General features: G+C 42.5%; 1 protein-coding gene across 7 annotated transcripts in view; it reads left to right on the top strand.

The window, feature by feature from the left end:
- Positions 1-24,165, top strand: part of pard3ab (par-3 family cell polarity regulator alpha, b) — a 245,861-nt gene that overhangs the window by 133,633 nt on the left and 88,063 nt on the right. For 5 of the 7 annotated variants that reach the window (XM_030402565.1, XM_030402564.1, XM_030402561.1 and 2 more), the window contains 5 exons: positions 302-349; positions 8,021-8,209; positions 9,294-9,464; positions 14,252-14,399; positions 23,810-23,996. In XM_030402565.1, coding sequence (XP_030258425.1) covers positions 302-349; positions 8,021-8,209; positions 9,294-9,464; positions 14,252-14,399; positions 23,810-23,996 — 743 coding nt within the window. The remainder of the gene's footprint in view (positions 1-301; positions 350-8,020; positions 8,210-9,293; positions 9,465-14,251; positions 14,400-23,809; positions 23,997-24,165) is intronic. The other 2 variants (XM_030402562.1, XM_030402559.1) reach the window with 1 other exon arrangement.

Below are 24,165 nucleotides of genomic sequence, written 5' to 3'. Positions count from 1 at the left end.
AGCTGTCATGCATGTTGGTGGCTCGAAGTTTTGCTCATCCAAGATATTTTTGTTTTTGGCTGCAACAAAGCGAACATCTGCTGGATTCGTTATCTGTATTGTATGTTTAGGATCGTTTGTGTTTTCGTTCAACCCCACAGAAATCACATGACACTCCTGACTCTGGTGTTAAATATCTGGCCACCTTCCTCCACATTTCTTTGCCTCAGATGTCCCTCATCACATCCCTGTAATGAGTTATTAAGTCTCTATGGAAGGGGCTCATGTGTCTAACCTGTTGACTTTGACTGCCCCTCTTTAGCATCCAAGGCAGCCAGTGACAACCGGGAAACCCCATTGGCTGATTGAGGTAACTGCTGCATGACATCACCACCTTTGGGTCATTATGCTGCATAGGTTGAAAAAAAAAAAAAAGCATAGAAGGCAAATGAGATACTTCGGGTGGCTTCACAAATAGACCGGGAGTCATTTAAGCAATTCATTGCTTTGCCAATGGTCTGTAGAAACAAAGTACTTTGTTGGCTTTTCTCTGTCTCTCTCCCAGCTGCTTCTACCCTCTCTTCCCTTTATTTTTCATTGTGTCTCTCTTGTTTCTGTCTTTGTTATCTCTCTTTTCACTCCATTCTTCCCCTCTTCCCCTCTCTTTTCTCTCGCGCGCACACTTAAGACACACTTAAAGACGCAAATCCTCTTCCCCGCACCTGGCTCCTACAATGGAGCGCTGATCAAAGGCATCCGTCTTTACATGCCTGCCCTGATAGTTCCATAATGGGCCCATAACATGAACATTCGGCTCCATTGTTTACGCCATTAGTCACACAGGCTTATGGAAAATTACTGCGATGCTATATTGAAAAGCCATCAGCAGCGAGCGGCGGTAATGCTGCAGCAGCGCCGTGCCAAGATGCTATCTATCACGCGCGCATGTTTCCTCTCCTCTCCGCGCACTAAGCTGTTATGAAACGGCAATCTGTTAGCACGTCGTGGTGTCACGGCGAACGTTTTCTTGATGACATGATATAGCGTGCGGCGAAACCTGAACATGTGTTGGCTGTCGATGATGCAGCACATATTCTATCAGAATGTACGATGTTTAAAGTCGTAGCGCGGTTGGCCTGTGACGGGTCTGTAGGTGTGATGCATTGTGTAGGACGACTTGTCACAACAGTCTAATTCAGCTAACACATCATTTTCATTAACGCAGCTTAATTTGCAGTTCAGTATAACACTGTCACTGTGCGGTAATTATAAGCTTAAATGAGCTAAATACAATATTAAAATAGCATAATATATTATAATAACTAATGACACAGCAGAGTGCCGCGGAATGTTTATGTGAGGATAAAAAGTCTTGGCATAATGATAAATTACTCAGTGTGGCATAATAATCACATCATAGCCAGGTCATTTACCAGCATATAAGAGCCTGCTTATGCCACATTTTATTTGATAATTATATAAAAGCATAAAGACTATGTTTAATGTATAAGAGAATAAAATACATTATTCTGTATATCTTTCCACTCAGTCTAATGGATTTGCCTTCTTGAACAATAAAAAGACTGACAGACTTTAATTTAAGTTACTGTTACTCAATTGTTTGCCCCTTTTATGATACCATCACAGAAGCCACAGTTTTTGTGATGATGTCTGGTTACAAACAAGTTTGAAAAAGTACAAAACAAGTATGAAAGTTGACAGTGAAGCAGTTGGGTTTGTGCTCATGGTTTCAATTTGTCTTGATTTTTAGTGTGTGTTGACGAGAGTTGGGGGGGGCATTGCAGGAAAAGGCTGACTTATGGAACACAACTGAGAATCATTCTAAGAGTTACATAACGTTGTATCGTTATTAGCACTGTAGGATAGCTGCTGTGATTAATGGCTGCAGCCCTGCTGCAACAGGCTCGATGGTGTCTCTGTGTTCTGCAGCGGCCCGTTGGTGACACATACGAGTCAATCAGAGAGGGCCGTTCTACCGCAGAACAGGCTCTCCGGCTTAATTAAAGTGATGTTTCAAGCTGCCACCTGGCCCAGACACACACACACACACACACACAACCACACACTGGCAGTATACAGTTACATGGACTATACTTTACACATTACAAACTCAAAAAACACACGAGCCATATGGCGCACTTCACGCAAAACACCTCAGATTGCGCACACACTCACCACACATTCACACATGAGTGTACTCACACGAAAGCGCACACGTACGTGGAGTGACGCGGAGCAGCTGCCGGTGTAATTGCTGGGGGTTGGATGAGGTTATGAACGGTTTCTGGTGGGTTGTGGAAGCACGAAAAAGAGCGAGCTGCATGATGTTTGACTGTCCAACAGGGAGAGGAAGAGAACGCTGGAGAGAGGGCAGGTGATGTCCTATCACCTGTGTTGGATGGAAAGTGAGAGGTCAAAGTGTGTGTGTGTGTGTGTGTGTGCGTGTGTGTGTTTATTAATACTTCCCATACATGCTATGGTCATCAAGTGTCAGTGGTGTGTGTTATGACGTGTGGTGAATGCACACGTTGTTGTTTTGTGTAGTTGTACTGACACATATCCACCTATAGATATATACAGACCTGCCCTCTCTCTCTCACTTACTCTTTCACACACACAATCATACGCACACACACACACACACAGATTCACACACCTGCCTTCCTCTCTCCCTCCATGCTGTGCCAGTCTCGGCTCCGTCGATCGTGCAGGTATTTGATATTCATGGTCTATCAGCATGGAGCTACAGACAGATGCGTCAGAAAGAGTGAGAGAAGCGAGAGGAGGGGAGAGGAAGGGAGGGGGGTGACGAGTGAGAGGAGAAAAAAATTGAAGTTGTAGATAGAGGAAAAGAGAAGGAGAAGGGAGAGAAGCGAGAGGGGTTCTGGCTCAGTATGCGAAGAAACAGCCACGGAGCAGAAGCGTGTGTGCAGGTGTGTTCACGTACCTCTCGGTCATATGGTGTAGATGACAAGGAGAGAGAGGGATGAGGTGGGGGGTGAATGGGGGGGGGGCGTAAATGTAGTGATGGAAAGTGAGGGAGGAATAGGGAGAGAGAGCGAGTATGAATAAAAAGAGGTAGATGGTGCTACAGTAGGCAGCCAACAATGCTCTCCACGCCCGACTTCCCTCGACCAATTACACCCTTCACTGCCTCCTTCTCACCTCCCTCCCTCTCTCTCTCCCCCTCTCTTTCTTTGCTACCACTCCTTTTTTTATTTATTTTTTTATTTCTAATTCCCCTCAAGCGACTTTCTCACATGCCGTCAAATCGACAGGTTTGTTCGGTCAAACTTGAGCTCGCTCGCCCGGCGACCTGCTAATCATTTCAGGCACTGCGGTGGAGAGAAGTGTGTGTGAATGTGTAGAGAAAAAAAAAAAGAGAGAGAGGAGGTAGAAGAAAGTGGAAGAGAGGGTTTGACTTTGAATTCTCTTAAAGCTGAAGATTGACTCACTTTGTAGAATACAAAGAAGAATGGAGGTCCTGAGGCAGCGAGACCTACATTACATGTGCAAAGTGGGAGAGGTTCAAGGGTAGACGGCAAGTAAGGGAGAGAAAAGAGGGAGAGAAGTGGAGAAGGATATTTGAGGGTAAGATCCTTACGTCCTTACCAGCCAGCTAAATCTTAAAATGCTGTTTGCTAAAATGCACCGATTTCATTTTCCCCCTCCTGAAACCGATTCTGATACCTGGACTTTGTCTGTCTGACGATGGATGTCCTTAATGTTTACACGAGTTGCCTCCTGTTTATGGATATTAGCTAATTCTGAGAAAAAACAATAATTTAAGCTGCAAACAGTTGAACAGGATTTTGCTAGGAAGGAGCAGGGTCCCACATCTAATGAATAAATGATGTGGTGTCAGGCTGATGGATACACTCGTGTCCTTATATACTGTATACTGACTCCAGCATTATAGGCGGTATGGAGGCATTTCACATGCTGGTATCAGTGTGCATCCACACTGATTTAAGGTCAAATTTAAAAAACTGAAAAAACTTTGCATTACATAAATCTGATCAGACGAAGGAAAGACAAGAGTTTCAGCTTGGTTTCCCTCTTCTCAGCACCCTCCTGCTCTCTATGCTCACTTATTATGTGTTTTAAAACAGCTAACTCTTCTGATTTAATAATTTACAGCTGAAAAAGCAGAACATACTAACTTGACCTTCGCCTAAAGATGCCACCTGTTAACCAGACTGAGTTGTTGCTTCACATCACCGAGCTGGTTTAGGTTTTCAAATAAAGCTGTGTTTACTTCCTCCAAACGAGACAAGATGTTCTTTTCTGCAGACTATTTTCTTTTAAAACTTGCGTTTTCAGGTAGCACAGATACCAGCTTGGCGCCAAAAACAACAAGAAAGAAATGGCTTCTCAAATTTAGCTGGTTGAGAATCAGCACACACTTGTCTGTCATATAAATATGATGATGAAAAAAGAGAAAAAAAACGAGGGGATGGTGGGAAACAAAAAGGGAAATGGGTGCTGGGAGATGGTTTTTATAAAAAGCCAAAGAAGGTAGAGCGCAGTGTGAAGAGCCAGGTGAAAGAAGGGAGCCGGCAGAGAAAGAAGATGGCGAGAGAGGGAGAGAGGGAGAGGGAGAGAGGGAGAGAGAGGAGAGTGAGAGGTGGCAGTGTCTGTCTCCTTTTGTGTTCCACATGGATTCATCCCTTTCTGTCGGCCTTTCATTCACACTCCCTCGCTCGCTCACTCTGTCATTGTCATGCCCGCGCTCTCTCTTTCTTTTCACCCTCTTTTCTATTTGGCTCTTTTGCCTTTTTCACCCTCGCTCTATTTGTCTCCGTCCCTCCTCTCGAGCCCTTCACTCCTCTCCCTCCCCTCACCTTCGTTCAGCTCCTTTTACTTTGAGCTTTCTCTCCTCCCCTCCTCTGCCTGTGATTTATATATTTATTTTTACTCACGCTTTCAGTCATTTTTCTCAAAATATCTTGAATCCATTATTGAAAGGTAGGGCAGAACATCTTGAGGGAGAAGTCTTCTTTTGATTTTTCTGACCAGTATTTGGATTAATCTCTCTAAATTAATCTCCACCCTGTTGTGGTTGTCTGTATAGTCTTTAACAAGGTACCTTCAGCAAAATCACACACTTCATGCAAAATAGGGCTGAGCAACATATCAGTGTCATGGTTTTTGATTTTGTCACCCAGTCCTAACATGCATTAAACACTATTAGAGATTCCAGATATCAAGATGGATATCCTGTATTGCAAAACAGCCTAGAAATATGTTTAAGCTATTCCTTTCTACTGAAAAATGTACATACTTTGCTCACATTTTGCAATATTGATTCAGCTGTTTGACTAAACCAGTACTTGGCACAGTTGTCACACTTGACCCAAGTCATCGTCGCTAATGACACGATTGTCAACTCTTCACTTTAGCTGCTTGTGCTAACGTTTACATCACGAACTGACCAGAAAAGCTAAGCTAATTTATAGCTTTGATTACTGAACTGTCCTGTCCTGTGATATGATTTGCTGCAGAGATAAACTGGAGGATACGAGCTGCTGTTCACTTCATCAAATGTCTGTCATGCTAGTAAGCTACTGAGCTAAGTGCTAACTACCTGGAAATTATGCAAGACGCGGTAGAATCATCACTTTCTTGCGAAAAAGGCTGTCTAGGTTTTGTGAAATTAAAACGAGCTGTTTCTTTCTTGTGGAAGCCATCTTCAACTGGTTGTCTGTGAATGTGGTTCAGAAATGAGTCTGAAAACTCACCAGTTGTGTTTTTTTGCAAATGACTCTATACAGAGAGTGTTTTCTGTTCCTCTATTTAAACTTGTATGTTGTTAATGATGTAATTATTGGAGAATGGAATTTGAAAAACTAAAACGAAATTTATTTTTTTTCTTCTTCAAATCAGGATTAAAATATAACAGAGATAAATCCTTTAGCTTCATTAACAGCATTATTCATCTTGTATCAGTTAGTAGATGTTTTATTTTTAACCCTGAAATGACATCACATCAGCTTTACTGATCTTTTTTTCTCTTTTTGTAGTTGAAATCATTAATTTCCTGTTTTTCTATTTCTTATTCTGACCACTCGCAGTATAAGAGGATTACGCCGTTGTTAGTCACTTTTTAATTAGCCTTAAATTAAATTCCAGGCAGAATGAATTGGACTCGAGGCTCCAAAATAATTAAATTCCTGTTGTCTTTTGTGCTGTGCATTCCAGGTAGCATTCATTTGTCTTTGTGAAGCACGCCGGCGTCCTTACAGTGCTCTTCAGGCTTTCTATTCCTTTATCTTCCTCCTTACTTCCTTCCCTCTGTTCCCTCCCTTTCCTTCTCTCTCCATACATCCTCGTTTTTTCTGCCCTTCTCCTCCTCCTCCTCCTCCTCCTGCTCTCTCTCCCCCTTCCTCCCCCCTTTCCCCTCTTTGCCTCTCCCTCCATCCCTCTTTCTCCCCCCCCCCCTCTCCGTTCCAACCCAGAGCAATTCCATCTCTCTCCCAGCAAACAAAGGGAGCTAATGACATGCTGACACCGAGCCCGATGATTGAATTCATTAGGCGTGCACAATAATTGCCAGGCGTGAGCGTGCACGCACCCATCTATTCAGAGGACAGCTGTCAAATAACAAGCAAGAGAGAATAGCTTTTTATTGTTGAGCTGGGAGAGAGAGAGAGAGAGAGGGAGCGGGAGAATGAATATGGAGAAAGAGCGAGAGAAGCACCTGTTGTGGAGGGGAAGAGAGAGAGAGAGCACTCAGCATGTCAATTAGGCTGCTGTGTTCACGCAGGGTTACGGGGAAGTTTACTGCCTGTTTGACGCACTTGGCATCACGATACAGGTGCACGGCATGTCGAGTTCATTCTTTATAGGTAGTGTGCGTGCTAGTCTCTGAATACTATTAACAACTCCTCTGAATATTCGTCTTTACAAGAGTAAAAATGTCCCGACTCAAGCTAGTTTTTACTCTTTTGGGCTGAAACAAGTTTAGGAATCAGAATTGAGATAAACATCCAAACGATGGTCGAAATAAGGACGCCCCTTCTTTGTGGTTATATATTGTGGAACTTCATGTTGCAACCCTACACATATAATACCATAACTGATAGATTAATTCTGATTGGTGGACCCGAAATGGGCTTTATGTTATACTTTTTTCTGATTGGTGGAGCTGGGTTCGGTCTTCCTCTGTAATTGAAATGCTTCCTGTGTTGGAGACGGCGAGAGTAGCTGCGTGAATCAAGACGTTTTGATGGAAACCAGCTTCAGGCTACACACATCAGGCTTAAACCAACACAGGCTGCATCTGTTTTTATATGCAGACCAGGAGCTTCACGTATTAATGAGTTACTTTTGATCTTCACACTCTCAATCTTCATCAACCTGCCTCGCTCGACTGATTCACCCAAACTCTGACTGGCCAGCGCTGAAAACTGAACAACTCAACAACACATCACATCCTGATTCCGATAAACATCCTCTTTTACTTTGACGCTGATTCTCTCCTAAAAGTTTGCACCCACATTCTGTAGAAGTAATCAACCGGAACATTGTGCCTTGATTATACAAGATACGTCCCTGTCTGCTTATACTAAGTACCTGATTTAACACTTAGGACCGCGGCTCTGTTTAACACTAATAAATCTGATGTAGCTAATGAGCTCGCGCTCTGATTTACCTCCCTGCTATCTGCCCGACTGCAATTTATATGCGAGTGCTTTTCATTAACCTCAAGTAGCCAAATGAATGTCCTTTTAACTTTGGCCCTTTGGCTAGCCCACAGCAGCACAGTGAAAGCAAAGCAAGGCCCGAAGGCTGTTATTGCTTCGAGGCTGGAATAAATACATTAAGGCTTTTGCTGCATAGAATTAAAAATGCATCATGGCGTATGGGCATTTAAATGTGAACTGTAATCTTTGAGGCCTGTGGAGATTGTTCTGCTGCTGGAGCTGATTGGGTTACTAACTATGTTTATGTTTTATGTTATTTTGGGAACTCTAGAATGTAAGTATGTCACTCTTTCTCTCTCCCCCCTCGCCTGAAGAAGACAGAGGAGGATGACCTGGTCCTGACACCAGACGGAACCAGAGAGTTCCTGACTTTTGAGATCCCCCTCAGCGACTCGGGTTCAGCCGGGCTGGGTGTGAGCGTCAAAGGGAACCGCTCCAAGGAGAACCACGCTGACCTGGGCATCTTCGTCAAATCCATCATTAACGGGGGAGCAGCCTGCAAGGTATGATAACTTCTGTTATCTGTCTGCAGAACACACTGTAGGAAAGGTCTTTCCTCTAAGAAAGCTTGCAAGACGCTATAGGTGAGATGATTTAATTCACGGATCTATGAGTTGTAATAATTAGGGGAATGTTTAGATTTTTAGGTATCTTATTCTTACAGAGTGGCACCCACCAAAAAGAGACGATACATTTTTGGCATTTGCCCCTCATGTGTCTTTTGAATGAATGCACATGTTTTAGGTTTTTAAAATATTCCCAAAAATATGTCAAAACCATCAAGCAGAGAAGTCATTAAAGCAGTTTCCCCTAACCCAAAATATACAATGTTGCTTGCTTGTTATCCGGCTGTTCATGGAGAATAAACAAACACGCATTTAAATCCGCTTTGCTTTGGGTGAACACGTTAAACAACCACCACCACTGCTGATGAAATTCTATATGAAAAATATCTGACTCGACTCATGCACCAAAGTTCACTAATGTTTTCAAGTTTCATTCATGTTAAGTTTAGCCTCATTCGTCCACCTCTCGCTCTCTGACGCTGTCCTGGAATTTATTGCGACTTTCAACCAAATGAAATGCACCATTACCTTGAGTGATCTTGTGGATTTCTTAATTTTGGATGAAATCATGAAATCTAATTCTACCATCTGCAGGCAATTTGTGAGAAAATGATAATATAGAATAGAGATGACTTGCAATCATCTGTTTTAAATCCCTTCATTTTGAAGGGAAAGTGATGTGAAATGACTTTTCTGTGCCTCAGTAAGTATTGAGAGAGGCGTAATCTGTCATGAAATCTATCAACACAAAGTGCCCTATTTTCTGTTGCTATCTGTCAATTTCAATAGTCTTTCAACTTGAACACAAGCCTGTTTAAACACAAACAAGCTTGTGTTGACAGAACATCATAATGCACTTAGACGCACACTTCTCCATTAGAGATTAGATCATGGCTTGAAACAGGATCCACTCTGTGAGTGAGATTGTTACTCTGATTAGATAAAGGTTACTGTTAAGTTGAATTTACTGTCCGGTAAACAAAAAGAAATGTGATTTTTTTATTTTTTTGTCTATCAACAGGACGGGCGCCTTCGAGTGAACGACCAGTTGATCGCCGTCAACGGAGAGTCGCTGTTGGGCAAAACCAACCAGGACGCCATGGAGACGCTACGCAAGTCCATGTCCACGGAAGGCAACAAACGTGGGATGATCCAGCTCATCGTGGCCAGACGGGTAGCAAAAAGGAATGAGGTAAGGAAACATGTAGAAAGACTGATTTACCAGAGACCGTGCATCAACTGAACAATGGATAAAACTGAGGATATAATAGATGGTGATGAATATAAATACTATGAATGCAATATATCAACAATAATTAGATGAATTCTCTTAAAAGGTGAGTGCCATTAAAACAGATTTTTTTTTCACTTAGGCTGAATAATGTCTTTATTGAAGTCTGCATGACAAGAACACCGTGTTGCAGAACTTCTAGCTCTGCCTAATGGACTTCATTATAAAGCTGTCACTATTGTTTGTATAAAGCCCATGTTGAAATGACTGGTATAATACTGGTGTAAGCCACTTATTCAACATGTTGAATAAGGTCAGTATAAAAACTGTTGTAGACATAAATGATCTGTTCTTTTATTTACCTGGACTGGACACACATGACCTTTTGCAGCGGCCTGCTGCACGCCGAGTTTCACACGTTCACACCTCAGAGCAGCAGTACTGTAGTGTTGACTGTCGCCCCTGACCAGTGGAAAAACTGCTGGGCAAACACACCTCACAGTGACACGTCACAGATGTTACTGAGTTTATGGGCTGATTGCTTTTATTCAGATATTTCCTCACTAGTTGATTACAGTTCAAAGAGCAAAACAACTTCTTCTTCTTCTTCTTCTTTTTTCTGTCTGCAGTGCTTGACATTTTAAGATAAATGAATTTGAGAGTCCATTTTTAATTTTCCCATTACAGATGAGTCATGTTTAATCTGATAACTTTGATCAAATGATCGAGATTCAGCTTGATTGTAATCCTGTTGTAGATCAAAGTGGTCGCAGTTAGAGTTTTACGGTTTATTTCCCCCCGATGATAACAAAAGTGAACTCATCTGACACCGCCGCCCTAAATAAAGACACTTGTGTGGACGTGGAGCACCACTTCAATACGACCCTGTTCTGTGATAAATGGATGTAACACAGCCCAAAGCAAACCACTGGGAAATACCCTCATGAGCAGCAATGAATCGTCCCATGAAATAAAAGTAAGTAGTTGGGTCACTGCAGTTCACCGACCCCTCCTGCGCTCAATCCCCTCCCTTGTGGCCGCCGGAGATTTTTTTTTAATATAAAAACATGGCTGCGATCGGAGCTACACACCTTTTTTTCCCCTCCCCTCAATGACATGTTTTTACATTCTCTGTACACCTTGGCCTGTCGCCTGCTTGAAAGCCGAGGCTGAGTCTGTGTTCACCGCTGCTGTGTGTCTGCGTATGGGCTTGCGTGTCGGTGTGCACGCGTGCGCCTCTGGCACCGCCCGGCTCCCCTGCTCTCCTTTTCCAACCCGGTGTGTCAAAGTTTTGATTTCCCCTCGGTCTGTCTGGTAATTGAAAGCAGAGGCTAAGCCTGGAGGTGTGTTTTGTGTTTGTGTGTATGTGCACACGTCTTTGTGTCTGTGTGTTAGGAGTGCGCAGTTTGTGCTTTTGTACATCCGGCTTATGCATGTATGCATTTATTTTCAAGGATCTTTCTGTGTGTTGGCGTGCAAACAGATACCCTGTGTCTGTGGGTGCAAGTGTGGCCATGTCAAGGCAGTGAGACTTCACAGAGACAGCATGGTGGATGAATAAAATTTGAGCGTTGGGAGTCTTGTCAATCTCTGCTTCACATGCAGAGCTGGAGGCATGGCCTGAGGCCGTCCAAGTGTCTGGCTATTTATAAGAAATAGTGTCCAAGCCACTCAGAGAGGAGGAAAACAACAATTTAATACACTCATAGTCAAAGAGACTGCTCAGAGCTCATTTAGAAAGTCCCTGTACAGCAGTGGTTCGCAAACTTTGTCTGGCACCCCCCTTCAGAAGCCACAAAAAAAAAGTCCATTACTTCCACCCCACAATTTTTTGTCAATCAGTAATAATGATAGCGACCAATTAAAAAGGATCCAAATTGAATTTTGGTGAAGTGGTCATTAATATTACTTTTATATTCCTTTAATTTTAAGGAAAGAGAGCCTACAATATCTGTTCTGTGAAGTATTTTTATCGGATTGTATTCTATTATATAGACATATGTCCTGTATGATAATATAAGAGATATATATGTGCTAATATGTGCCATCTAAATCTGTCATCGCTCATGCTTACTATGTCATGTGTCCCAACAGTCACCTTTAATTCAATCAAGCGTAACCCAGTATCAAATAAAACATTTAAATCAGCTAGATCTAGATTATTATTTTTTTGTATACTCATCAAATTGTACTCACTCATAGATGCCAGCCACCTAAAAACATTTTTCATCGAGATCTGAGCATTATTCCCTGAAAGATTCACATCAATGAACACAATGGACTCTATTCTGTGCCGTTTCTCACCCTCCACGGAAGTTTCACGGAAACCCGTCTGGTAGTTTTTGTGTGATCCTGCTGACAAACCGACAAAACAAGGCAAAACAACAGGCGAACACACAACCTCCTTGTTGGAGGAAATAAATTGTTCTGAAAAGGTCAGCAAGAGAGCATCAGCAGTCTCTGGATGGTTAATTTCCCTTACATAAATCCTCCACTCAACCTACTTTCTCTTCATAGTTTCCCCAGTCATCCACCCCCAAACCTGCAGTGGATCTATTCCCTCCCCCTGGAGAACCCGCTTCTCAGCTGGAGAACCGCTGCTATAGACTCACTATAGATTAATACCTCGCAACCAGCTGTCTGTCAAATATTAGTTTAAGTCAAATCCTTTCTGATTACTATAGGATGTAAGCCATGGCTCATTTTGACATATTGTCATTCGTATACTGACATATGGGATCAAATAATCCTGTATTTACTTTCTTCCCCCTGTTTCCATCCCCTGACGGCCAATCTCAAATCAATCTCAAATGTTTGCTGTTGCATAAATCACAAGACCAACTGCTGCTGTTCCTTCCCTCCATCCCCATAGAAACACACTGAACCCAGAGCAGCTGACTTCCTCATCACCATTGGCACCCGGTGGGATCGAGACCTTCCCGGAGCTCAATTATCAGCCTGAATATGCAATGAGCTGCGGTGTGATTTGTCGATGGGCTCTCAGTGTGGCGAATCCCCTCGGCTATCACTGAGGCGTTTCACCTCAGCCCCCTCAGCCGGCCAATTCATTAACTATCTCATTTAAAGTCAAGAGCGCTGCGCATGCCAACAGTCACAGCACCATATGGCGACCTTAGAGATTAGTTTGTTTCCATGGAAGATTTGTCGTATCCGTGTGCCGGTTCGATCGGTTCTGTTTGCTCTGATTCAAACCATTTAATTTGTCCAGTAATTAAGTAAAATAACAAATTATTTCACCTGTTGTCGATGATAGAATCCAATGAAATCCGATTTTTTTTTACTCTGTTAAATGCCACATTTTCAGTTGAGATGTTGGTCTGATTAAAATCTTTCATCAGCCCAATTAGAGCTGTTGCTCAAGGACCTTTAACTACATACTTAACTTAAGAACTGGACTCACCTCAGTGGAGTTAACCCATTTCTGTTTCTACCCATTAGAGGGGAATGTTATATTTTATACTGAACTACGGGAATATATCCAACAATATATGAATTTTAGCTCTAAAGCAGCTGACTACAACATCTAAATTGAGCTTTACATGTACATTTAAAAAAAATTAGTACTCATAAATGATACTCAGATACTCATATACTCATAAATAATCTTTATATTATTGATACAGATCTTCTACCACTAGGAAAACCTGGTTTTTGGCTGTTCGGGAAGTAAAAATCTTTCTAGTCTGGACATTTTAAACAAGCTGCCTCATTACTCTTGACAGTAGGGAGCTGCCTAACATACCCGCTCATGTATTCTCCTGTAAACTGCACATGTTTGTTTACTTCAGAATCCGTCCAGCGACGGCCATTACAGAGCCTCGACCATTTACTGAGCTGTGAAAGGATCATTGGGCAAAGACCTTCTTCAGAAATCGAACCCCTGCCTAGCTAGTTATGGCCATTGATCCGAACTAATTCAGCTCCAGTATTAACTCGAGTGTGATGGTGTTATCGCTCGTCACGTGATGCAGCGATGATGGCTGTCATTATGGCAGGAGCTGTCATCACCTTGAACTGAAACCATAGCAAATCAATACGGTCAACTATACAGTGGACAAACAATGAGGGTGAAGACACACACACACACACACACACACACACACACACACACACATCGAAAGGCCGTGGATGTGTGTTTATGGGTGACAGGGCCTGCAAATGGTCTATTTGTCCAGCAAACAAGAGAGTGTCATCGTTGGTCCTGAGGGAAATGTCAAGATGCTAGCAAGCTAACCACCCCCCCGCGGGGGAACACTAGCTCGCTAACAGCCTGTGGCTTAACAGCCTATTGGAAATCCATGCTCATTTATCCTGCTTATCACACTGCTAGCATTAGCATGGGTAGATGCTCCTGTGTCCATCCATTACTGTTTAGGAAATGTCGGCACGGCGAGTTCCCCGCTGCCTCATTCGCTCACTGTTATTCAGCATTAACACAACTGTTGGTCTTCCAGCCTCGTGTTTGTGTAGATCAGGGATACTGCTGCAGCTTGGACTGCTCTGTAGGTGTGACAAGAGGGTATAGCACGTTAATCAATACTGTTCTACTCATGTACAAAGGACTATCAACCCAAAGGCCTGTGCCTTCTTGTAGAGTGGTTTAAAGGGTCAAAAACAATATAATAAAAATGAGCTTATGTTAACTGTTTTGAGCTAAAAACACTACTAAGAGAATAGAAAATGGAATAGAAAAAAACAACTCTAATCTCACTGTCCTTTTCATTCAGGAGGCACCAGGGAGCCCGCTGGGACCTCAGACCATGAACACCCACCTAGATGACCACGAGCGCCGAATCTCCCACTCCTTGTACGGTGGCCTGGAGGGCCTTGATGACAACCTGATGCCACGCCAAGGCATGATACCACGCACAATAGGTAAGACTGACACATTTTTTTTAACCTATTCCCTTTGGCTTGTCAGACTGTTAATTGCTGCTGATCATAGTGTAGGTTTTCCTGCTTTCCGAGGCGGATATCAGTCTGATGTCAAGCAGTGAAGTATTACTACGGTGAATATCCGTAAACATTCTAATCAGTTACACAGTAAGAACAGTGCTATGAAGCAGACGAACAGCCGCATTTAAATTCCTCTTCCGTTGTTTTCTGGGTGGATTCTGTGGTCTAACCTGCCAGGTTTTGTCAACACAGAATCTGGGCTAATTGTGTCATCAGGTCTCAGCTGCTGTCAAGACTCGATGGCTTTTAATGTCTGGGAAAAATGTCAGGGAGAGAGAGGCAGAGATGGAAAAATGGCCCCTGGACAATTTGTTGCTGCAGGCACACTGCCAGTGATGGATTCTTTTTTTAGTGGGCGTTTTGTTATGTGTGTTTTCTGAAAGTCTGTGTGTGTGTGTGTGTGTACACACGTGTGTTAGTTTGCACGCTTGTCAGTCTCTCTGTGGATGTCATTGCTCAAACCAGCTCTGAGTTGGTTTGTAAGTGAACGTGTGCGTTGGATTAAGTGAAATAGATTAGCAGGCACATTTGTATCCATGTGTGCGAGCGCTGCACGCATCTCTGCTGGATTGCATGTGTGTGGGGCTTGAATGATTGATGGACGGGTGGTGAAATCGCCGAGTGTCAAAGAAAGGCTCCTGTGGACCAGATGGTGCAAATGCTCGGCTCACCTGTGGTAAATTCAAGAAGGTACAAAATGGCAAAACTGTCTTTGTACCCTATGTGCTCTGCTGCCGTTTGTTTGTCTTTGGCAAACCACAAAATTATTATGTGATCCAAGGTCCAATAAAATACTGTGAAGACTTCATAAGTTAAATAACATGGACACAAAATACAAATTAATTTGACAAAGGAGGAGTTAATTCACCAACTTTTAATCAGTTTTTCTCAACTAACTCCTCCAAACTTTACCCAATTAATTGATTAATTAAAAGTGTGAACTCGATTCTCCTTCATGCAAATTAGTCGACATTGACACTGTTGTTGGTGTAAACAAAAAAAAACAAAAACGTGTGAGCCATTGCTGACAGAAGAAGTGTTAATAGGTGAAGTTCCAGGAGGCTGCCACAGTGACTGCGTTCATCCATGCTTAACAAACAGCGAGGGCTGATAATGAGCGTACAGGGTCGGGAGTGAAAGCACGAGGCAGATTTGCAGGAGATACAGCTGCTCGACGCTGGCAAACAAGATCATTGTCGTTAAGGCGATGAGACGAGCTGATGTCTGAATAAAGAGGCCTGGTGCTTTTATAACAGCCAGAGTTGATTAAAGTGCCGTATGAAGTCAGTTAAAAGATGAAATCACTCTAAATACAGAGTAAGAAGGAAATGGACATGGTGCTGCCGGCGCTGTATGGACACATCCAGATGTCAGATGGCAACAGTACCTGAGAGCCGAGGCTTGAAAGATGTGAGAAATTTGATTTGACAGAAAAGAGACGGGCGTGTCAGAGCGTGCGGGGCGTTAGTGTTCCTCAAAACTGGCAACACGCCTGTCAGTTAATTTCTTCTCACCGTGCATTATTGGTCCTGTTCACTGTTAACATCGTGCTCCACTTGGATTTAAAAAACGGAGAAAATTGGCTTCTCTCGAATGTTACCCGGGGCGCTTCACTCCATCTGTAAACAAATGAAAGATTTCCCTTGCGGTGAACACTTGGGCCGTGCGACTGTGACTACAGATACAAAACAAAACTGTGAGGAAACGAGGCGTCAGATGTCTGAATTATGCAGCTCATTCAGGGCCGTAATGTCAAATCGCAACACCCTTCAGATCAATCCCAAACAGTAAAGTCACGACCATTTGTGCAGGGTTCTTTCAGTCCAGCTCAGCCCGCCGTAGTTGCAGCGCTGCTCTCCTTTACGACAGAATGTGAGGAAGTATTTGGATGCATTGCAGAGTGACTTTGAGTTCAAACACTGAGGTTGGTTTCAACTTCAGAGGCTGGTCGTCATTAGCAAAGACTGCGTATGAAACCTTCAGCTTCTCATTTTTACCCGGCACTGACAAACCTCAGGTCACGTCAGCTGCCACTAATTAATGTTAATACAGTGAGCGACTTAATTAGGGCCAAAATGAAGCTCGTCTGATGTCGGGGTCAAGTGCTCTCTGTTGCACAAGGACTCAGATCTGGATCAGGGCCAAACAATACTCGATCTGTCCCCCTTTTGGGAATAATTATATGTTATGTATGTGTGTTTAAGCCAGTAGAGAGGACAGAATAGTTCCACTGTAATCCTCGCTTCAGAATCTGGAATAGTTCAGTGTCTGCAGGCTACAAAACACAGCTTTCTGTTTATTTTAACCGTAAGAAAAGATTAAAAGAAAAGAAGAGATCGGTCTGTACTGCAGGACTGACGGGTGATAAAGTTAAGGATTACAGTTGCCAGGCCGAAACATGCAGGAGTATAGATGGATGGATGAAATGGAAAGTTTTATTGGTGGACATCTCTCTGCCTCTAATCCTCCCTTCAATAGAATTAAATGTTCTTCCAAATGTGGAGCAGGTCACCATCATCAACCGTAACAAGACCAGTAAAGATTAAACCAAAGATGGCAGAGCTCACCTTGAGCGACCTTACGTCATCACCGTCACAGCGTCCAGTGACATCCACCCTTCATCCCCCGAGGATTAAAAAAACACAGTGTGTGCCCCCCTGACTCATCAAATACCAACACCTGCTGCTTTTTTGATCCTCTGTCACGTGCGGTTTGGTGTTTTTACTTGAAATTGGCCGGAATAAGAAGGGAAATGAAGATTTCAGGTTGGCTAGAACGACCTGTTCCTCCTAATATTTCACGTAACCTCAACAAGACGGGACACCAGATGCAAGAAAACCTCCGAGGTTGGCCTGTGGAGGGATGTGCACTGCATAATTACTAACTATCGCAGACACATGAGACATTTCCGTCCTTATTATACACTTAATCAAATCCAGTGGAGAGGCTTTCTTCTTCCTGACCACCTAAGGGGGAAATTTCAACCCCAATTTGACCCGTGAAGTATTTTGGATCCTCTTCCTCCTCCATGTGGTATCTGAATCAGTACAGATCAAGTCGCTAATAAAACTTCAGAATATTGGTCCATTTTTCCATGTGCTCTGCTTGACCTTGAGATATCAAAGCAGCACTTTTTTCTGAGAACATCACTCCGCAGTTTTATTTCAAAGTGAGATTGGAGAGGTGGAGGGAGGATTAAAGCTTTTATTTGAACCGTTGTTTAATTTGCCACTGCGGGCTCAGCACAGAGGATAAAGGACACCGGGCTCGGGGTTGAAGCAGGTCGACTCTGCTTCGTGACACTCTCACATCCCCCTTTCAGTCAGATTTTATAGGAGTTTTTATATTATTTCTAGGAAATCCTAAAATAAGATCCCCCCCAGTTGAAGGTTTAGAGTTGAAGAAATGCATTACAAGATATTTGCTCATGAAGCTGGAGCTCTCTCCTGGATTAATAAAGTAAATTAGTGTTTGCCGTACTTTCAGATATCAGATGTCATAATGAGAGAACAGTAAAGTATCTGCCAAATAAGTTAAAACCACTTGATCCCCCGTGGCTCCAAATCTCCTGTTAATTAATAATTTATGTAACTTCCTAAAAATATTCTGTACTGTGATACTATATTATAATTAATCTGTCTAAAATGGCCCTTTTTTGCTTTGAATCAGTGATTATTTTGCGCAATTAATGCAACTTTTCAGCTTAAAAATAAGTTTTAAAAGAGTCAATTCACACAAATGAGGTAAAAGGAAGAAGACAGCTCAAAACATGACAATTTTCAGAATCTGTTGACGGCATGCTCTCGGGGAATAAGACACGTTACTGCTGAATTTTTAAAAATGTTATTTTTCAATACATCACACCACAATTAAACTTTTATGAACTTTTCTTACATGGAGGCAGAGGCAGACATCTTTATTCAAACATGTCAAATTAAAGCCAAACGTATCTGCATGTCAAAATACCACTAGATACTTAAAAAAAGGGATTTTCTTTTATGTGTAATTGGGTGAATCAGCCCTTTAAGGGGCTCTATGTGGTTTTGGATTAGAGATTGCAACTCCTTTTCCATAACTGAATAAACAAGCTGTTCTCAGAGGAAGATAAGGTCCCCAGAACACTAATTGAAGCTAGAATGGTGGCAGGGTCCGCCACATGTAAACAAAGTAAAACAGTATGAGAACTGTGTTGTCGTTTAAGGTCGGTTTGTTTATTCAGTTAATTCAGTCGTGCAAATGAAGAGAGTTTGGTTAATTAGTTTGTTTAGACCTTCACTGTGAAGTTTGACTGATGCTTGGCGGCAGTTCTTTGTGTTTCAAGTCAAGTCAGTTCTTATTTTTACAGCCTCATATCACAAATTTGCTTTGAGGGGCTTTATAGTCTTTTAAAGGCTATAACAGCGTCTGGCCTCAGAGCGCTGATTCAGATGAGGATAAACTCCTGAGATATAAAACTTATAGACAGATATAAATTTATGGATGTAATTTATAATGACAGACCAGCTGAACGGTCTCCAACTTCTCACTTGTGTGGTCTCGAGTTGAAACGGTTGGAGGGCTAATTTAACTGTTCTCACATGTAGAGCTGTCGCCCTGCAGTAAGGAAAAAACGTGGCGATTCGCAAACATAAACAGTTGTGTCACGAATATTTTAAATGCAGCGGAACAGTCTGGAAAAAGCCGACGTCCCGACTCCTCAGCTGCTGCAGTGCTGCCGCTGCTCGGGAGCCAACAGTTAGAAGACTGTCGAGGCACTTGGCGGCTCCCAGATGTGAACATGTGTGAAGACGAAGCAGAGCCTTGCGTGCTCAGCAAACCTCCCTTGAATAAATAAAGTTGTGTATGTGTGAGTGCTGGGTGGTGGTGGTGGTGGTGGTGGAGGGAGGGAGGGGATGATTCTGTTCTCCCATTGTGAGGGTGCCACAAAGCATAAATCATGCATTAGGCTTTCTTAGAAGACAACATCATTCCCATTCAGAACATATCAGCCTGCGTTTTTTTGGCCCGTGCACGCTCTTAGATCACTCGCTGGTTTTCTGCACTCTGAAGATGCCCGGGATAAGAGAGTGATTTAATTATTCCTTCAGGCCAATAGCTTTCAAGGCCCAGCACCCCTGGCAATAACCTCCTTACTAATTATGCAAATAGACCGAGACAAGACGAAATGAAAAGAGGAAAAGGGAAGAAAAAAAAAACTCCTTTGCATGTCTTTCACCCACCGTGTTATTCTCACCTCTTGCCATCTTCATTTTCATCTCTCAAAAAAAATCTTTTCAGCCCCCTTCTTCCCTCCTGGCCACCACGAGTCCCCCTTTTACCCCTCGAGTATTCGCCAATTTTGCACAAAAGCCTCTAATGGTAACAATAGCCTCTACAGGAGAGTCTCAAATGAAATGGCACCTATTGTTCCACTGCAGCTCGGTCCGAAATTATTACAGCCGCTGGGACAGATAATGTGTGTTTATTGGTTTGATTCTCAGGTGATGGGCATGCGCTCCGTCCACATTGGCAGTGCTATTGTTGCTGGCGGATGGCTGCCCTCGGGGCGCTGGCACTGAAACAAAGAGGCTTTTTTCCCTCCTTTTACCAGGCTAGTGAGTTGACAGATTCATTGGTTTTCGACTCAGTAGCTGCCAGTTGATTGTACTGCAGTGATTCAAACTGTGACATTGATGGGATTCTCAGTGTCGTGCATTGGACTGCTTAGGGAAATGGGATTAAGTGGTTCTATGAGTGCACGTGTGTGTGTGTGTGTGTGTGTGTGTGTGTGTGTGTGTGTGTGTGTGTGTGTGTGTGTACGTGAACAAGTGTGTTAAAAAATGTGTGTGTGTGTGTGGTCTGGTCAGAGAGAGAGAGAGAGGAGTGGCCACGCTGTGCCAGAGGACTCACCCAGACTCCCAAATTCACAGCGAATAACAAACACACACAGCAGGATGGGGCGGCTGAAGTAGCACATACACTCTCTCTCTCTCTCTCTCACACACTCACACACACACACACCACTATAACAATTCAAGTTAATGCAGTAAAGGTCCGATGGTGTTAAGGGCATGCACTCACACACTTTTCTGTGTGGGTACATGCTCATTTAACACATTCTTAGACGTCTCTATCAGGTGCACATGAATGTAGCTTCAGTTAGTTCCTTTTTATGAAAAATAATCTATTACATTGCTCTTATTTTCTTAAACATCCGTAGTTTATGAACTGTTTCAATACCACCAACCTTGTCCATACAGAATACACTTGTACCTCACAGCTATGTAGAGCTTACAAACCGTGGGGATCTAAAATTACAAGAATATGAACATTTAAAGTGCGTATTTTAAGATTCGACTCTCCCCTTTTTTTATTTAATATATTTAAGATGGCGGTGTAAGCACTTTCACAACAAAGTTAGCCACTTTTAAGAAACACAGTTGTGCATGTTAGGGTATATATACAATACATAAAAGCAGCATAAACCTTTGTTGTCACTTTTCAAAAAGAATGCCTGTCAGTGAAAATTACACAGGTACCATCCATGGCAGAATGTACACCAGAGGCCTTAATTTACAATTAAGGCTTCAAAGCAGTCTGTCTGTCCAACAGTGCAATAACTCCTGAAAAACTCCAAAAGTCCAAATTCAACACAAGATCAGAAGTTGTAAAAAAGTTCTATGAAGCCTTTTGTGGCAAAGTTGTATTGAAGGTTACAAAGTTAACCGGTTATAAAGGCAGTCCACCGGTCTAGCATCACACTAATGCAACACTTTTAGATTCATGAACATAACAACATATCTTACATACAAATGGTCAAAATCCATTCAGCAGAGATGTCACCTTTTTTAAGACCTGGAGCCTACATTACCCACAATGCAACTTCACTGGAGGTAGTTTATCAGATTGAACGCAGCCTTCTCTGGAGCCACAAAAGGCTTGATATCACCTCTGAACATATGCAGCAGTCCTCCCCCAACACCTGTAAACAGTCGTTAATGTGTACAATTGATGGAGTTGAATTAATTGAATGAATCTCTGCATATTACACACACTATGTAAATGTGTACCACATCACCTGTGTCAGTGTAGCGATCATTCATTACACCTGGATCTAAGAGAATGATGAACAGAAACAAACTATGAAACCAACAAAAACTAGCTTCTGCTTTATTTACAACATTAATTAATCAAAAGTTGTGCCTTCTGGTACAAACAAAGCACTCCTAATTTAAAAGTGCATTTGAAGTGTATAAGATATCAGTGAGATCATTAAAAAAATAAAAAAATAAGGGCGTAGTGTTGCATTGGTATATGCTAATTAGCACAAGCCACATTCATTGCTTCAGTGCTTTTCCCCCCAGCTGGGTTAAGAAAGTACAAAGTGCATTAATGAGTTAATTTGAATAGAAGGTCACGTTCTATCTTGTTATTATTTAAGGCAAGTAACAAAGAACAGTGACGGATGACTTTTTAAACTACCTTTACACGCACACACACATAGTGTCACACCACCCAGTCCCCTGCTTTTTCCTCCTCTATTCAGCTCATTTACATCAGGTCATTCACCCACGCTGGCTGGAAGCAGCAGCACCCAGTAGCACATTGATCCCCTCGGCGCTCGGTTATGAGAAACAAACAGCGGGCCTGGCTCAGACCTTTCGCTCTCCGCCTTTAAAGCCCAAACGCTTTCTAAAGACAAACAAACTTCTCCCTGAGCTCAGTACACAAGGCTTTTTATGAGGCATTGAAGCTGCCCTTCTTTTGATGCCGAGGAGCCCCCCCGCGCCCAATTTCAAAATACAGATTAAAGACAAAGTCATGTGCTGCATATCAATGGGAGTTTTTAAGCCTCGCTTTTCACAGGCAGAGAAAGGGGACTGTTTTATTTTTCGCCTCAGCACAGGGAAGTTTTTATCTTTATTTGCGAGGGCACAGCTTGAATTAATCACAGTGTTTTGACATAGGAAAACCATTGTGCCTGCAGCCAAACTCCATTTTGGTATAAGCTGATTAGCCAGGAGCAGTTTCACTCTGCCTTTTTTTTTTTTTTTTTTTTTTTTAACTTCCAAATATGTTTTGCGGTTTTATAAAGTTACCCTGTTTTTTAATTGTGTCAACTTGTTTTTTACTGTAGTTGGCCCATTAAACAGTTGATGCAGCAGTTCCCTGTTTTCACAAACAAAGTCATTGCTGAGTGTTGCTGTGCAGAGAGCTTTTACAACAGTTTTTATTTTTTCATGTAGTTATTGTAGATATTGTTTTTCTATTATCCTACTGCGAGCTGAAAGAAATAGTCGTCCCTGATTCTAAAAGAGTTGGAATGCAGTGTAAAGCTTAGATGAAACGTGATGTGATAATAGGCAGTATATATTGAATGTTTTAGGTATTTTGCTGTATCAGACTTATTTTCCCATATGGTAATCCTTTTAAATCAAATATTTAAGGTTTTATATCATTACCAGACACCATAGCAGGTGGGGCAGACGTCACATGTTCTCCAAATGGGATTAAAAAACATTATTTCTAATCACATTTATGTATTCTTTCACTGAGCAGCAGCACAGACTGGCGTTGGTGTGACTCGGGCTGACATAACTGTTCAATATGTAAATGACTCATAATTTATGCATATGTGGATGCACATGGCACGTCATTTGACAGTTATTGTGGTCGTTGCGCGGAGTAATTGGCAGCTGTGGTGGGATTCATTATTGATATCCATATTTTTTTGTATACATCATAATGAGCAATGAGACGACGTGCGACTTGAAAATGAAGACCTCTCAGACTCTGTTGAAACGCTGGAAGTAATCACTCTATAACTGTGGTTTTGTCTTGTGCACTGAGGGGGGAAAACATCGAGCAGAACAAGGGTTGATTGCATCCGATTCATGTGGGAACTGAAAACAGAGAGTGTGCTGATGCCGGAGAGTGAGATTAAAAGTTTGATGTTCTCACATCTGTGCATTGAGTGTGGAGTTTGAAGCTGATTTGCATGTTTTGTTCTTGTGTTTCATATGTTTAGCAACGGAAATACACTGTAAAACCAACTATGTTTGACCTCACAGAGACTTTTACATGGAGTTCCATGCTTCTAGTCATTACAGTAAACCAAGTTAATCTCCTCAAACTCCAGCTCTGTATCTAACATAGAGACAGGAGTGGTTATCCGTGTTCTCACTGAACTGTAATTGTTTGTATTTCTCAAAAGCTGGAGCTATTTTAGAGTCTTCATCGTGTTCTGGTCCCAACAGTTGTCTTTTAACCATATCTATCTGAGTGAGGGGTGTTCAGAGCCGCTCACAGAGTTAAAAAAACAATAAAATGATCGATGTTGTCTCCTCCAGGAAACTATCAGCTCTCGCCGACCGTCAACATGCCTCAGGATGACACTGTGATCATAGAGGACGACCGGCCGCCTCTCCTTCCGCCCCACCTCTCCGATCAGTCATCGTCCAGCTCCCACGACGACGTGGCCTTCACCGCTGACTTGACGCCGCCGTGGGCCAAAGAGCTGCCCAATCAGAATGACAAGTAGGCGAAACTTCCATTTTTCTCCGTCTTATATACTCCTCTTACTTGGCTTGTCAAACATAATGTAAACATTCGAGGTCCTCTTGTCATTTCTGTTTGAACCTTGACACCTTGACGTTTTAGCTTTTATGTTTTAAATTGTCTACCGTTTTCTACACAGAGCAAATAC

This window comes from Sparus aurata, chromosome 21 (genome assembly GCF_900880675.1).
Source record: "Sparus aurata chromosome 21, fSpaAur1.1, whole genome shotgun sequence".
Taxonomy (NCBI): Eukaryota; Metazoa; Chordata; class Actinopteri; order Spariformes; family Sparidae; genus Sparus; species Sparus aurata.
The sequence above is the reverse complement of the archived record's forward strand: the minus strand, read 5'-3'. Positions and strand labels throughout refer to the sequence as shown.